Source organism: Echiichthys vipera (assembly GCF_963691815.1).
Source record: "Echiichthys vipera genome assembly, chromosome: 14".
Lineage (NCBI taxonomy): Eukaryota > Metazoa > Chordata > Actinopteri > Perciformes > Trachinidae > Echiichthys > Echiichthys vipera.
The window spans coordinates 2423792-2438485 of record NC_139839.1 but is presented as its reverse complement, the minus strand read 5'-3'; the positions used below and the strand labels follow the sequence as shown (position 1 = coordinate 2438485).

Sequence of the window (14694 nt, the reverse complement as noted above, 5' to 3'; positions counted from 1 at the left end):
GACCTCCTCCCTAACAGATCATGTGTCTCAGCCACAGGCACCTAATCACAAACACACACAACAACCACATCACACACACACACTCGTCGTCTCTTTTCCCCCAGGCGCTAACAAGATCAGAGTACACTCAGAGGGGAAGATAAGGGCGGTGCCCACGGGGACGAGATTAGACTGATGTGATGACATACGGAGACACTTTTTAAACATCGGTTGTTTGTTTTTTTCTTCAACCTGATATGGTAAAGCTTTCTTTCTGGTGTCTGGCTCCTCCTTCATGTTAAACAGATCGGTGGTGATGTTGAGGGACTCATGACCAGTGCACACGGCTCCCTCTAGTGGGCGTAGCGTGAAACAACCACCTCAGTCAGCCGGCCTTGTTTTGAAGTGGGTCAAAGGTGTTTCTGACGTAAATCCAGTCGCACCACAATCTGCTCATTTAGTCTGGAAGTTCACAGGAGGCGCTGCACACTCGCTGACCTTGGCTCCATGCGACATATCGGTGATTAAAAAGGGGAATCCCACATTTTAAAAGTTTGATGTATTGCTCATATTGCACAAATAACCACCTCAACTGGCTCCTTTCAATGCAAAGGAGCAGCGGCTCTACTCAGAGTTCCTCACAGATGGTTAAACTTCTCCCCCTCTCTCTAAGGGAGACTCCAGCCCCCCTCCTGAGGAAACACATTTCACACGCTTGTACCCAAAGAGCATACATACAGCGTATTAAATATATTTCTAAGAAGAGCTAGGCAGCGAGATACAAGTGCGTGCCTGCAGCAACCGCTCATCCCCGAGGTGCTGCCAAAGAGAACAAAACTGAGAGCTTTGATATTTGAACTTTAAGGCGTCAGGAGGGCAGAAAAACACAACTTTAAACACATAATTTTGTTGTTCTGCGTCTGCTGGACATGTTAACTGGCACAGTCAACAACAGAGCCTGCTCTCCCCAACGTCCCTGCCACTGTTTCCACGCGTAGGACTTCCTGTTTGCTCACGAGGTGATTTTTGGGTCAGTTATGATTAGACGTAATTTATTGAACATGATTTCTGTTGCAGAGTGTCACAGGATTTACTAAATACTGATAATTATACAATATGTTTACCCTCCACTTCATTAGGCTGGCTGGATAAATAAATAAAGGGTTAAATAAAACATAAAAAGAACATAATGCAATGTCATTTAACATTGGATTTTAATCATTCATCGACTTTGAACTGACTCCGATTTAAAGTGAGCAACGTTATTGCTGGAAAAAGTTTTTTTTTTACACAACTGCTTTGGTTTGTCTGGCTTTCCCACAGTAGAGTTACATTCACCGCGCTGTTCATAAATACTGTACAAAAATAATATTTAGCTTTGACGTAAAACACCTGTCCATCACTCAGAGGAACGCGTAAGGCTTTGTTCAATGACATATACAGGATGCACTTTCACTCACTGGACTCATGATAAATAGAATAAATTATGCATTATTTCAAAGTCTCCGTTGTGTCGTCACAAAATAATGTCCTTAAGGTCGATAGTCCACGTCCTAAGTACACGAACAAAACACTCAAGTGGGTGTAGATTCGGCTCCAGGCACAGCTGTAACATGTGGTTTTGCGGAGTGGGTAAACTGTTGCATGTGCGACACGAAGAGGGTCTCTTTACACGTCGAAAAAGGCATTATAAGTTTGATTCCCAGCTGTGCCCGAGCTGAATTTCTACACCTTTCTGACATTATGAGTAGTTTTCTCTCACTCGGTCGGTTTCATTCCACTCATCCTGAAGTTCAAATGTGCCGTCACGTCCAAACTTTTCCCCTCAAAAAACCCACTGAGAGGAAGGTCAGAGTGCGGTTTCCTCGTTTTCCTCAGCAACGTGTCTTTGTGCTCCATGTTCACAGTCATGTGTAGAGGCAGGACTCTCCACTAGGTGGAGCTCTCGCCCAGCAGGAAGTGTCCGACTCCATTTTTAAGGTTCAGTGCAGCTCACGGGCCTCCTCTGCGCGGCGCCTTAAAGCCGACACGTCTGATATTTGCTGTGAGGGGAGGGGGCCAGCTCGTAGAAGAGGACGTAGGCGTTGCTGCTTCGAACCTGGCTGGACGACACTGGGCTCACCCTGCGCACAACACACAGTACAGAGCACTTAGTGCGCCGTTTCTCAACAACAACCCCAGCGTGCGATCTGAGCATTTGATCTGGCGAAACCTTGACACACCTTTATACAGCCCGAATGAGATCATCTGTTATGTGACAGCAGATGCATGAAACTATAAAATCAGACTGCACAGCGTCTCTGCCAGTCTGGTAAAAGGTACCTGAGGTAAAAGGGTGATTTATGTAGATTTGAGAGTTGATACCTGGAGTCGTTGTAGCTGTACCACTCCCCCAGCGCCTGGTTTTTGCAGTAGGCTGTGTAATGGCCGCCCAGAGCGTTCCCCGAGTGGTTGGATACCGCATACAGGTTATACACGGCGCGCTCTGCAGGGAGACACGGCGCCATCAGTCAACACAGTCTTTACTCATCACATCGAGCTGACCGCGGGAAACGCACAATAACGGTCCTCCACGGTCTCCTCTGGTGACGTTGTGTCGACTTTGAGGAATACTCACCGCTGCCCTCCGAGGCGAACTCCCGCAGGTCCAGCTCTTTGAGAGGGAAGTTGACATACGTGGAGAGTTTGCTCATGCGGATGTTAGAATCTGAGAAGCGCTTCAGGTCTGAGAGGAAGTGAGTCAAGGAGCCGACACCGGGTCAAAATAAGGACGTACTTTGTGGCAAGGGCGGATGTTTTTTGATCTTGTTGATTCCCTCTTTGTGCCAGGGAAACAAAGAAATCCTATACGGATTTTTATATTTGAAACTCAGCGCATGAAATATGATGCATCGCTGCAGATGAGTAGTTAGACTCATCACCATATATATATATATATATAACACATTATTCATTCATCTTCAACCTCTTGTCCCTGTCGGGGTCGCGAGGGGCTGGAGCCGATCCCAGCTGACATCTGGCGTGAGGCAGGGTCCACCCTGGACAGGACGCCAGTCTATCACAGGACACATAGAGACGAACAGAGACAGACAACCATTCACACCTACGGGTGATTTAGAGTCATCAATGAACCGAACACCTGCACGTCTTTGGACTGTGGGAGGAAACCGGAGAACCCGGAGAAAACCCACGCAGACACGGGGACAACACGCAAACTACACACAGAAGGGCCCCAGCCAGGATTCGTACCAACTGTGAGGCGACAGTGCTAACCACCACGCCGCCGTGCCGCCCATATAACACATTACGAACCATGCAAACTGTCAGGCATGTGTTCATTTAAATGCACACGCCTGCTGCACGTGAGGAAAGGATACGAAGCACGAGGATCTGAGGGAACTTCTGAATGCTGAACCTTTTGGTGCATTTCCGTCTGGTTTTGCATCTGTTGCACGTCTGAGAGAGAGAGAGAGAGAGAGAGAGAGAGAGAGAGAGAGAGAGAGAGAGAGAAGACAAGAGACAAGAGAGAGAGAGAGAGAGAGAGAGAGAGAGAGAGAGAGAGAGAGAGAGAGAGAGAGAGAGAGAGAGAGAGAGAGACACACACACAAACACAGAGAGGGCGGTGAGATACTGCTGCTGCATGATCCAGAGATTAGACATTTACTAAAGGGACAACAGGGAGTGTGGAGGCTTCTTACCGGCCTCTCCTCTCCGTCCAGCACATCTTCTTTGGTAAAGAGCCTCATGCAGTCTTTGAGAGTCACTTCGCCCGAGCTCCTCTGCGGAGACACAGAGGCGTGGCCAGTCAGGACACAATCACTAACTACATGATGTATTTATGGTAAAAGCACGACATCTCAAACTGCTCTTTTCTGTCCGTTCATCATTTGAATCTGACAATTACAGACAAGTCATGACTTGTTTTGCACTGCTGTTTCACAAAGTACAGGTGGCTAAACCTTCCCGAAGCGTACGGGAGCTCAGTTCTGACCTGGGCAACAGGTATGGAGAGGTCCCAGAAAGGGTCGAACACCGTGGAGCGGAAGCCACAGACCGTGCAGGTCACGGAGCTCTTCAGCTGTCCAACAAACAGATCTAAGAAGCAGAAGTAAGAGATGGGAGATTACGCTTAATATGCAAGTCATTCAAGGATGGTTTAAAGGGGATGGTGCGGCTTTTTCGAAGTTTGTACGAAGTACTCAGCGGTTTAAATGTACGCAATATTAAAAAGCTGCAGTCGGCAAGTCTGTCAGATCCAGTTGACTCAAATTGCAAATGTTTTACAAGATTCAAGAAAACTTTTTTTATCCCCAGGGTGTAATTAAAGGTAGCAACTCTCACGCCCCTCCCCCGCTACCACCGAGCTCCTCAGCTCCCTCCCATCGAGTGCTCGTCAGTGCGTGTGCACCATATTCCTGTGAACGCGCCCGTGGGTTCTCTCATCAATAAACAACATGGGGCATAATTTTTTCTTCTAAAACCGGATGAGTTATGTTTTTCTTTCGGAGCATAGTGTCAGCTTCAGTGAATATGATGAAACAAATGTTGCCGACCGCACGTTGAAGAATATTTTTTTACATCTTTTTTCCTTCTCTCTCCGTTTTAGCTGCCCATTCTTTCTCTGCTAAACTTCTTCTTCTATTGATCCTATTGTTCAGTTCATTTCGGTTTATTCATAAACAGTTAAAAGACAAGTAGAATCATAAGACAGAATGAAGTGAGCTGGTAAACTATTTGAATCTTGTGTACATGGACCCAGACACTTGCATAATTAAACATTATAAATACACTGCACACACTGTTTGGATAAAGAAGAGCATGTATTATACAATAACATTTACAACCTACAAAAGACAAAGCACCAATGGTGATCAGGAAATACTAGCCTCGTGAGACCATCCTGATCTCCGCTGTATTTTACTCGATGAAGGCATTCAAAGGTCTTTTTTTAACCACTAATACTGCTGAAAATAACAGCAAACCTCTGCAGCAGCATGAGAAGAGTCCCTACACACAAAACAAAGCACCAATGGGCTCCTTCCTTTGGGATTGACTTTGGTAATCCACTGTAATGGACTTTACTATGAGAGGAGCTGGTACAGGGGCCAGTAGGTAAGTCTTTAAAACACTCTTTAATAAACTCTGGCTTCACTAACTACGCTGTTGCTGCTTTGTTTTCTGTGTAGGGACTCTTCTCATGCTGCTGCAGAGGTTTGCTGTTATTTTCAGCAGCATTAGTGGTTAAAAAAGACCTTTGAATGCTTTCACCGTACTGCCCCGAGCTAATCAGTGATAGCCACATATGGCTGTTAGCGACTCTACCGGATTCTCTCTCCGTTAATAGTTCATTCATGAAAAAAACTGTCTCGACGGCTTATTTGACGAATTTGATGAAAGTGCGGAAAAAGAGCGTGGGCTGATTTTGCCCCGGACTTTCACTTTAAGGTAATTTAAGTTAAATCCCTCACCCACAACTTTGCTGTCCTCTCTCTCCAGGTACATGTTCCACATCCGCTTGCCTTTCTCATCATCACTGCGGATGAAACATCAGGTCAAAATAGAAGAAAGAAGAAGAAGAAGAATTCCTTTTGTTTATCCCGCAAGGGAAATTCAGTTTTTTCACTCTGTTACTAAGATTGTACAGGTTACACACACACACACACAGGCCCGAAACACACACACATGCACTAACAGGACCTATATACATGCAATTAATGGAGAGATGTCAGAGCGAGGGGGCTGCCAATGGCTCCGCGCATGAACAGTTGGGGTGCCTTGCTCAACAGCATCTCTCTCTCTCTTCATGGTCCACACAGGGACTTGAACAGGCGACCCTCCAGTTCCCAACCGAGTCACCTATGGACTGAGCTACTGTAAAGTCTTTTTACTCAGGTATTGAAGTTTTTGGGTTATAGTTGTCTGATGAATAACACGTTCAGAGATGGTGAAATCTATAAGTCAATCACATCGTAATTATAAATAATGACAGCGTTGATTCACACCTTTAAGTCACGCGGAGGTGTTTTTTTGGCAGTGCGAGGTGTCAGTGACAGGGCAGGCTGTTATGAGTGACTTATTGGGAGCAGAGGTGACACTTACGAGAGGTGGTCAAAGTCCTCGACTGACACCTTAGGACACGCGGTCACTCTGTTCACCTCGTTGTGGAGACCGTCCAATAGGAAACGCAGGAACTCCTGGGCGTCCTGCTGACTGGGGAGACGAGAGGACAGGTCGTGAGCGATAGTTCCTGAACTGGCCCGAATGAAAAAAGGCTCACGAGCAGGAACAAGGGACGACTTACTTGCAGCCCACAAATTTGGGAGCGTATCTTTGAATCTGGCTCCTGAAGTCGGAGGGACTGACGGCCTCGTTGTTCACAGACGTCCACAGGCTCTGAGTCAGCTTCGCAAACTCTGAGACGCAGGAAAGACAGAAAATGAGAACATAGTCATGCAACGCCATCCTTCACATTAAAAGTATGCTGCACTCTAAACACTGGATCCTGTTTGAGGGATATTTCTGTCCCTGAAGCATTTTGAGAGAAAGCTGCACTGTGCAGGTAAAGACGCAGAGTTCTGACATTTCTGAAATCAAACCAAGATGGCGACGGTCAAAAGGCTCCTGGCACAAACCAAAGAGTGTCTGTGTTTAAGACGAGTGTAAAGAACAGATGAACTGACAATAAGGGCGCACTCACACTGTCCATCCGTACTGTGTGAGTGCAACCGTACCAGGCCTAGCTGCGGCACGCCCCGTTAGGGAGAGGTGGGCTTTTGTAAAGCGTGTTTGCACGTGTACGAGCACGAGCACGTCATCAATGCGTGTGACGTGTTACGGCGTGATGACATATAGGCAGCAAGAAGCATTCGCCGAGGCCCAGGTAGTGTGAGTACAAACGGGCCTGGAGGGGGGGGGGCAAGGACCCTAAAGCACGGGGCACGGTACGGACGGACAGTGGGAGTGCGCCCTGTGTGACTCACAGGTCTGATTCTGATGCTAACGCGGGGTTTAAGGGCTCACAGTCTCGCCTCACCTTCCATGAGAGCGGCGTCGCTGGCGCAGTTGTTGTTGAGGTCCGTGCGATGGACGTTCCTCAGGCAGTAGTCTCTCAGCTCGGGCGTGTTACTCAGACACTGAAGGATGGAGTTCATGAAACACTGGAAAAGAAAAACATGAATTGAGCGAGGGTCCAGACTCAGCGCGGTGAACGTTAGACCAAAGACCGAGTGAAGTGAAGTAAGGACGCGCGTGCTCACCGTGTTGCCCAGGTTCCTCAGTCCCACCAGGCCCTGAGGACTCTTGTTCTGTCCAAACAGAGAAGCCAGGAGATTAAAGTGTATTCGTGCATTTATTGGAGGATTAACAGTTTAATTAACAGTTTGTTATTTGAAGCAGGTTTGTGTCGGAGGCAGGTCAGCTGCTTCCATCACAGACACATCAGCATCCGCGTGTTTATTTTCCAATATTTGGCGCCATGAAAACCTTTTTTACAGAACGTACGAGGCAGGAAATGACGTCCAGGGTGCATTTAAAATGGCGTCTTATAGCTATTCATTTTATTTTAATTTATGTATATAATCATTAATCGACTGATACTGAACGTGAAGTTTATTCTATTTTTAATGTTTATTTTATTTTTATTTATTATTTATTTTAATAATCAGCAATTAACTGATACTAAACATGTTTATTCAGCCTTTTATTTTTTATTTGTTTAATACTTTTTTTAAATCAGTAATTAACTGATACTGAGCGTGATGTTTATTTAGATTTTCATGTTAGTATTTATTTATTTTCTCAGTGTTCATTGAGAAATGCTTGACATTGTAATTCATCTTAAATGTAAAGTTTAATAATCTTTAATAGAGTTATTTGTTTGAGGAAGCAGAGTACGTTTGCAGAGTCATGTCGGTGTAGATCTACTGCGACCGCTCTAACCACTGTTCCACCGGCCGCCCCATGTAGAGAGGCTGAAGGTCCTCGAGGCTCCGACCCGCGGCCCTTTGCTGCATGTCTCCCCCTCTCTCTCTCACCCCATTTCCTGTCTGTCCAAAATAATAAAGGCTTGAAAACTGCCAAAAAATAATCTAAAAACAAAAAACCACGTTGCTGTAAAATCCGTATCGGTCTTAAAAAGTCCCGTATCGGCCTGGCCCCGGTGCTGTGGCAATAAGCTCCTGGTATGAAACCCCACAGTGTGTCCTGACCGCTCACACTGCAGTGGCATCATCACACAAGCATGTGACACCCGCCCGAGAGAAAAGCTCTACTGAGAATCTGCACAACGCGCCGTGAACGCAGTGTCAGGTTGTTTGTTGTTGAAGAGTTTCAAATGGTCCTGAGTCCAGGATCAACGAGACATATAAGGGGTTAGTCGTCCGTGGGGCGGACTGATGCAAGGCCCGGAAACATCAGCTGCTGTGTGTGTGTGTGTGTGTGTGTTAATCACGACCTTATCAGTGCGGTGATGCTTTGACAACATTGAGTTCACCTCCATCACATGTGTGCATCGCATTTGAACCAAAAACAAGAAGAGAGAACCCACTACACCACCGTAACGTTTGGTTTTTAAAACACTCACATTAATGGTTTATTCTAAGTTCAGAACTGTTTCCATCACTATCCATAAACTTGCATCATTCAACTTTATCTTTAGGATTTAAGGCGTGAGGCGGGGTCCACCCTGGACAGGACGCCAGTCTATCACAGGACACATAGAGGCGAACAGAGACAGACAACCATTCACACCTACGGGTGATTTAGAGTCATCAATGAACCGAACACCTGCACGTCTTTGGACTGTGGGAGGAAACCGGAGAACCCGGAGAACACCCACGCAGACACGGGGAGAACACGCAAACACCACACAGAAGGGCCCCAGCCGGGATTTGAACCAACTGTGAGGCGACTGTGCTAACCACCACACCACCGTGTCGCCCATATAACACATTATGAACCATGAAAACTGTCAGGCATGTGTTTATTTAAATGCACACGACAGCTTTTGGTGCATTTCCTTAGGATTTATATTGAGACCCTACTACTGTATTGTTTTTAACGTCTGTTATCGTTTTTGTTTCCTTTGCAAAGCACTTGATGTTATGAAAGGTGTTGTGTAAATAAAGTTTATTATTATTACTATTATTATTAATAGAAATAAAGCCATGAGTCATCATGTTGTGGAGACATTTCCTGCAGCTGGTCTCAGACGGGCTCTAAATGTCTCCGGTCTGAACAAGCTCGCCCTCCAGTTGCACAATGGTGATGAAAAGACGAATACTTGTGCCATTGTTTTCTTTATCTGAGCAGCGACAGGTGACATGCTGGCGCGTGACCCGCTGCTCATCCTGAACGAGGGAACATCGTGACAAGCGCCGTCACGCGTCGGCGCCCTCCGCTGACGGCTGAGGAGCTGCACATGGAGATGACAGCGTCGGGGCTGCAGTGACGAGCGTATGTGAAGCGACAGGACGGACGCTCGGTACGTCTGCGCGCTAACTGCAAACTGAGCAGCAGCGTCAGAGCCCCGTGTATATGACGTGAAACACTTTGAACTCAATGCACAAGTCTACATCGGTGTTTTAAAAGTGCTGAAATTGTGTCGCGAAGAGAAAGAAAGACAAAAATCAAAGGTTTGTTCGTCAAATTTGACTAAATAAACAAGCAACTGACCAGGCTGGGACTGAACCAGGACCAGGACCAGGCTGGGACTGGACCAGGACCAGGACCAGGCTGGGACTGAACCAGGACCTGGACCAGGACCAGGACCAGGCTGGGACTGAACCAGGACCAGGACCAGGCTGGGACTGAACCAGGACCTGGACCAGGACCAGGACCAGGCTGGGACTGAACCAGGACCAGGACCAGGCTGGGACTGGACCAGGACCAGGACCAGGCTGGGACTGGACCAACTAACTGGTGTGGAGATCCAGGTATTTAACCTTTCACAAGGTCGGTGATGTCACTGAGACCCTTTGTGCTCCAAGTGCCAACTCAATAGACTCAATAGACTCAATAGAGCACTAACGAAGCCGAAACCAACTTCCCACCAACGACTGTCACTCCAACGACGGCCGTGGGCACTTGGAGCACAAAGGGTTTCAGTGACATCATCGGCCTTGTGAGAGATTAAATACCTGGATCGCCACACCTGATAGTTGGACCAGTCCCAGCCTGGTCCTGGTCCTGGTCCTGGTCCTGGTCCTGGTCAGATGAGTACATGAACTGATGAAGCCTCTTGGATGAGAGTTGAAACATCTTCCTGACAAATAACCGAGTCCAGTTGCTTTGGACTGAAGTTGCTTTGAGGCTGACTAAATAAACCCAAAACTTATTGATCCAACAGGTTTATAAACGTAGACACGTGAGCGAAACATTCCTCGACACTCTGTAAAAGGGGTTTTGATCAATTGCATCGGCGATTAAAACCGAGGTTTTTGCCCGGGGCGTTGATGAGGTCGTGACGAGCGTACGACGTGATGACTTAAAAGACAGAGCTCAGCTTTCTGCTGCAAACAGAATGGATGCTCTGGATATTATGGTTTTTACTGTCGATTGTTTTATACAGCATCGAGTCGGAGCGACTGTGGCTCAGCTGGTAGAGCGAGTCGGCCAATGTCCGAAGGCGGTTCGATCCCCGCCCTGCCCTACTTGTGTCATGGTCGTTGTGTCCTTGGGCAAGACACTTCACCCATCTTGCCCCGTGTGAATGTGTATCACTGCTGTATGTTTGAGGAGGTGGTCGGAGGGGCCGTAGGCGCTGACTGGCTGCAACGCTTCCGTCAGTCCGCCCCAGATCAGCTGTGACTACGACGTAGTTCACCACCACCATGCGTGTCTGTGTGAATGAATGAACCTGGACTCTGTAAAGCGCCTTGAGCAGGTTTCAGGCTTTTTAGGGTTCATTTGAGTTCTACGCCCGGTTTTTAGTGGTATGATGCTTCTGTTGTCATGGCCGACGTGGTCCTAAGCAGAAAGACCCTTCACATACAGTGAGGCCTTTTCTGGTGCCTCGTGATGCTCGTCGTGTCGCTCTGAAAGCTGAAAATAGAACCGTGACAATAAGAACTACAAACGGCCCTCTCGGCTGAAACCTCGTATCTTTCTTCCCTCTGTGTCTCTCTGCTCCTCTGCAGTATTTGAAGGTGACCATATGGCGTTGAGTCCCAATGTGCTGCACACTGCTCTGATGAATACCGACCAGCGGGGCTCAGAGCGCTCAGCAGGCGGCTTATGATCTAAAAAAGACCCATCCAAAAACCAGAGGAAGTGATGCGTTCAGGTTCAGGTGATGTCTGCGCTCTGAGGAGAAACGCTCTCCACTGGTTGGCATGACTTCAGAGAGAGAGAGGGAGAGAGGGAGAGAGAGAGAGAGAGAGAGAGAGAGAGAGAGCTGGAGAACGCAATGTCCTTACCAGCCACGCATGCCTGGTCAAGGCTGTGGCAACACGTGACAGAGGAAGCAACACTCCTGCGTGCACGCGGTGCCAGCTATGCCACTCCCTTCAGAGACAGTATAAACAGAAATCTCTGCCAGATTTACATAACAGCAGGGCTGGGAGAGGTCCAGAGTGTCAGGCTCAAGTCGAATTATTGGCACTTCTCCTAAACAGGACAGAGTTCATTTTGAAACAACTGCCAACTTTTAAGGATTATTTTTTGATTCCTGTATTTGAAAGTGCAGCTGAAGGTTGACTGGGAATAGGAAAGAGAGACGGGGAGGCGGGGCATGCAGCAAAGGGCCAGGGGTCAGAGTTGAACCCGGCGTATGTTAACGGGACGCCTGCTCTACCAGGTGAGCCACTGGGCACCCCACAATTACCAGCTTTTAAACAGTGTGAAAATGGCCGCGATGCATGTGATAGACTGGGGTCACAGCCGCTGCTCCTTAGTGTTGAAAGGAGCCAGTTGAGGTGGTTCAGGATCATCTGGTAAGGATGAACCCTGGGCGACTCCCTAGGGAGGTGTTCCAGGCACGTCCAGCTGGGAGGAGGCCTCGGGGAAGACCCAGGACCAGGTGGAGAGATTAGATCTCCACACTGGCCTGGGAACGCCTCAGGATCCCCCAGTTGGGTTAATGTTAATGTTAATGTAAGCTGGTTAATGTTAATGTAAAGTTTGGGGTCCCCTGCTAAAGCTGCTGCCAGGCTTACCAACCGCCATTGTTAAAGCTTCTAGAAACTACACTAAACCAGTCAGTTACACGAAGAAATCACCATTTCAATAAGACACCGCATGTCCAATAGTAACAGTGTGGCGCGCACGCATCAAGTGAGAGCCCAGATCCTCCAATAACATCCCCTCAAGGACAAAAGACTTGAAGTGTGGCCTGTGAGCCGACGGCAGAGCTGTTGACACACGGCCGTAAACATGCCTGACCCACATGGACACGAGTGCCTGCGGGCTGCGTGTGCACAAAATGTACTATGCAGACGATAAGGGTGACAGCGCGGACACATTCCTTATCAGCAGCAGCGTTCTTTCTTATTACGCAACCGACGTCACACTCCAACTGTTGCTTTGATGCAGGCAGCTGCTCTGCTCTTAACTCCCCCTGCATTGTGTTCATGCCTGATTGTGTGTGTGTGTGTGTGTGTGTGCGTGTGTGTGTGTGTGTGCCTACAGCCCTGTCCTTCTCCACTTTAAAGGGCAGACGGGCCTAAATGTCAGAGCCCGACCTCCACAAAGCTCCCTGAGGATTTTTCATACGCTTTCAGAAGTTGAACAAAGATAAGAAGTGATTTAAAGATGGCCGCCGATTTTTTTAAGAACGCCGTCACACATAAAGTCGTTCATCTGCGTCAAACACGACTACACACAACTTTGTCGACTAGCGATGACCTTAAGGTGGTCCTGCTCTGTGTCACGGTGCCTCTGCTCTGATAGTCTTCCTCTTGCTCCTGCAGTTGGATGTTTGATGATTCATGTGCAGACTTTGACACTTTAAGGCTGTTTTCACATTTATCTGCTCAGTTAAAGGTTTGATTTGAAGAGGGGGGCCTACGAGCGCGGTTTGTGACGACGCAAGTAGTTTGGAAGACAATCCTGGTCCAGTTTATCCAAGTTATATACACACACACACACACACACACACACACACACACACACACACACATACACACAGATACACACACATACACACAGACACACACACACACACACACACACACACACACACACACACACACACACACACACACACACACACACACACACACACACACACACACACACACACACACAGGCATCGAAGACACACACACAAACACACACACACACTAACAGACAGACACACACACACAAACAGACACACACACACACACACAAACAGAGACACACAGACAGACAGACAGACAGACAGACAGACACACACACACACACAGAGTGTATAAAGCAGGGTCATTTTAGACATTTAAAAGTGCATATTCATGCTTTTTAAAATTATTTTAACCCGGAAATGACGTCATAAAAGCACATCAATAATGCATAATTGTTCCAAGCAGATGTATGAAACGTCTCCGTGCATGTGTCTTGATGGGACCTTTAAAAGTTTTACGACACTATTTGGGAGGAAATGCTCTAAAATGATGTGCAGGCCTGAAACAAGACTGCAGGAACGTGCACAAGTGTTTTTTTTATATCACATTTGATACAAAGTGAAGAAAACAAAGTCAAAATAATGTCACTTTAAGGTTATTTCACTCCTAAAAAACGAGTAGAGCCCACACACCTCTCTCAGCCTGCATAATGAACTTTAAAAAGTGATAATAAGGACATAAACAGGGGGAGAGGGGCAGCAGGGGCAGAGGGGCAGGGGCTGGGGTGCAGGGGCAGCAGGGGTGCAGGGGCAGGGGTGCAGGGGTGCAGGGGTGCAGGGGCAGGGGTGCAGGGGCTGGGGTGCAGGGGTGCAGGGGCAGGGGTGCAGGGGCTGGGGTGCAGGGGCTGGGGTGCAGGGGTGCAGGTGCAGGGGCAGGGGTGCAGGGGCTGGGGTGCAGGGGTGCAGGGGCAGGTGCAGGGGCTGGGGTGGAGGGGCAGGTGCAGGGGCTGGGGTGCAGCGGGGGTGCAGCAGCACTCACCTTGGCCTGGTTGATGATGAGACCCATGAACGTGGACACCAGCTTGGACCGGGACAACGACGGACTCTTTCTCCGCAGGTCCGGCTTGTCTAAGGGGAGAGCTGCCGGTGCTTCCTCCGGTACTGTCACCGTGTACGAGTGTCGCAGAGACGGCATGGCAGCGGCGGCGGCGGCGGCGGAGGAGGAGGTGGAGGTGGAGGCGGCTGTTGAATGTGTCGGTCCCGGCACCGAGTGCAGTCCAAACCCTCCCTGACAGGCTCCTTACTGAGGCGGAAGTCTCTCTGCGGGCTGTGGGTCTCTTCTGCCCCGCACACACACACACACACACGTACACACGTACACACAGACACACACCGACCCTGTCCGTGTGGGAGTCTGACACAGAGGTGGCGTGTGTTGGAGGTTTTACTGCGCACCGTAAACACCCCCCTCCCTCCCGACCGGCGCTGCCTTCAGGTGCATTAGGAAACATCAACACTGCTCTTGGTGCATTGGCGACATGGAGCAGGACAAAAAGATTCTTTACTTAAAGGTTGAACACGTAGAATCTTTTATTAAAAGCTATATTTATAATAATAATAATAATAATAATAATAATAATAATAACAACACAACCACAGGGGGTTTTAAGGGGTACAGA

At 48.2% G+C, this 14694-nt stretch overlaps 1 protein-coding gene across 1 annotated transcript; it reads right to left on the bottom strand.

The window, feature by feature from the left end:
• Window positions 1-1168: 1168 nt before the first annotated feature.
• usp2b (ubiquitin specific peptidase 2b) lies at window positions 1169-14394 on the bottom strand. Its single transcript, XM_083926372.1, has 12 exons — window positions 14055-14394; window positions 7236-7283; window positions 7013-7136; window positions 6281-6392; window positions 6079-6189; window positions 5448-5512; window positions 3971-4074; window positions 3678-3758; window positions 3357-3435; window positions 2597-2704; window positions 2344-2464; window positions 1169-2102 (listed from the first exon to the last, which is right to left on the bottom strand). The coding sequence occupies exons 1-12, from the start codon at window positions 14208-14210 to the stop codon at window positions 1997-1999; spliced, it is 1215 nt and encodes a 404-aa protein (XP_083782498.1). The 5' UTR covers window positions 14211-14394; the 3' UTR covers window positions 1169-1996.
• Window positions 14395-14694: the final 300 nt, after the last annotated feature.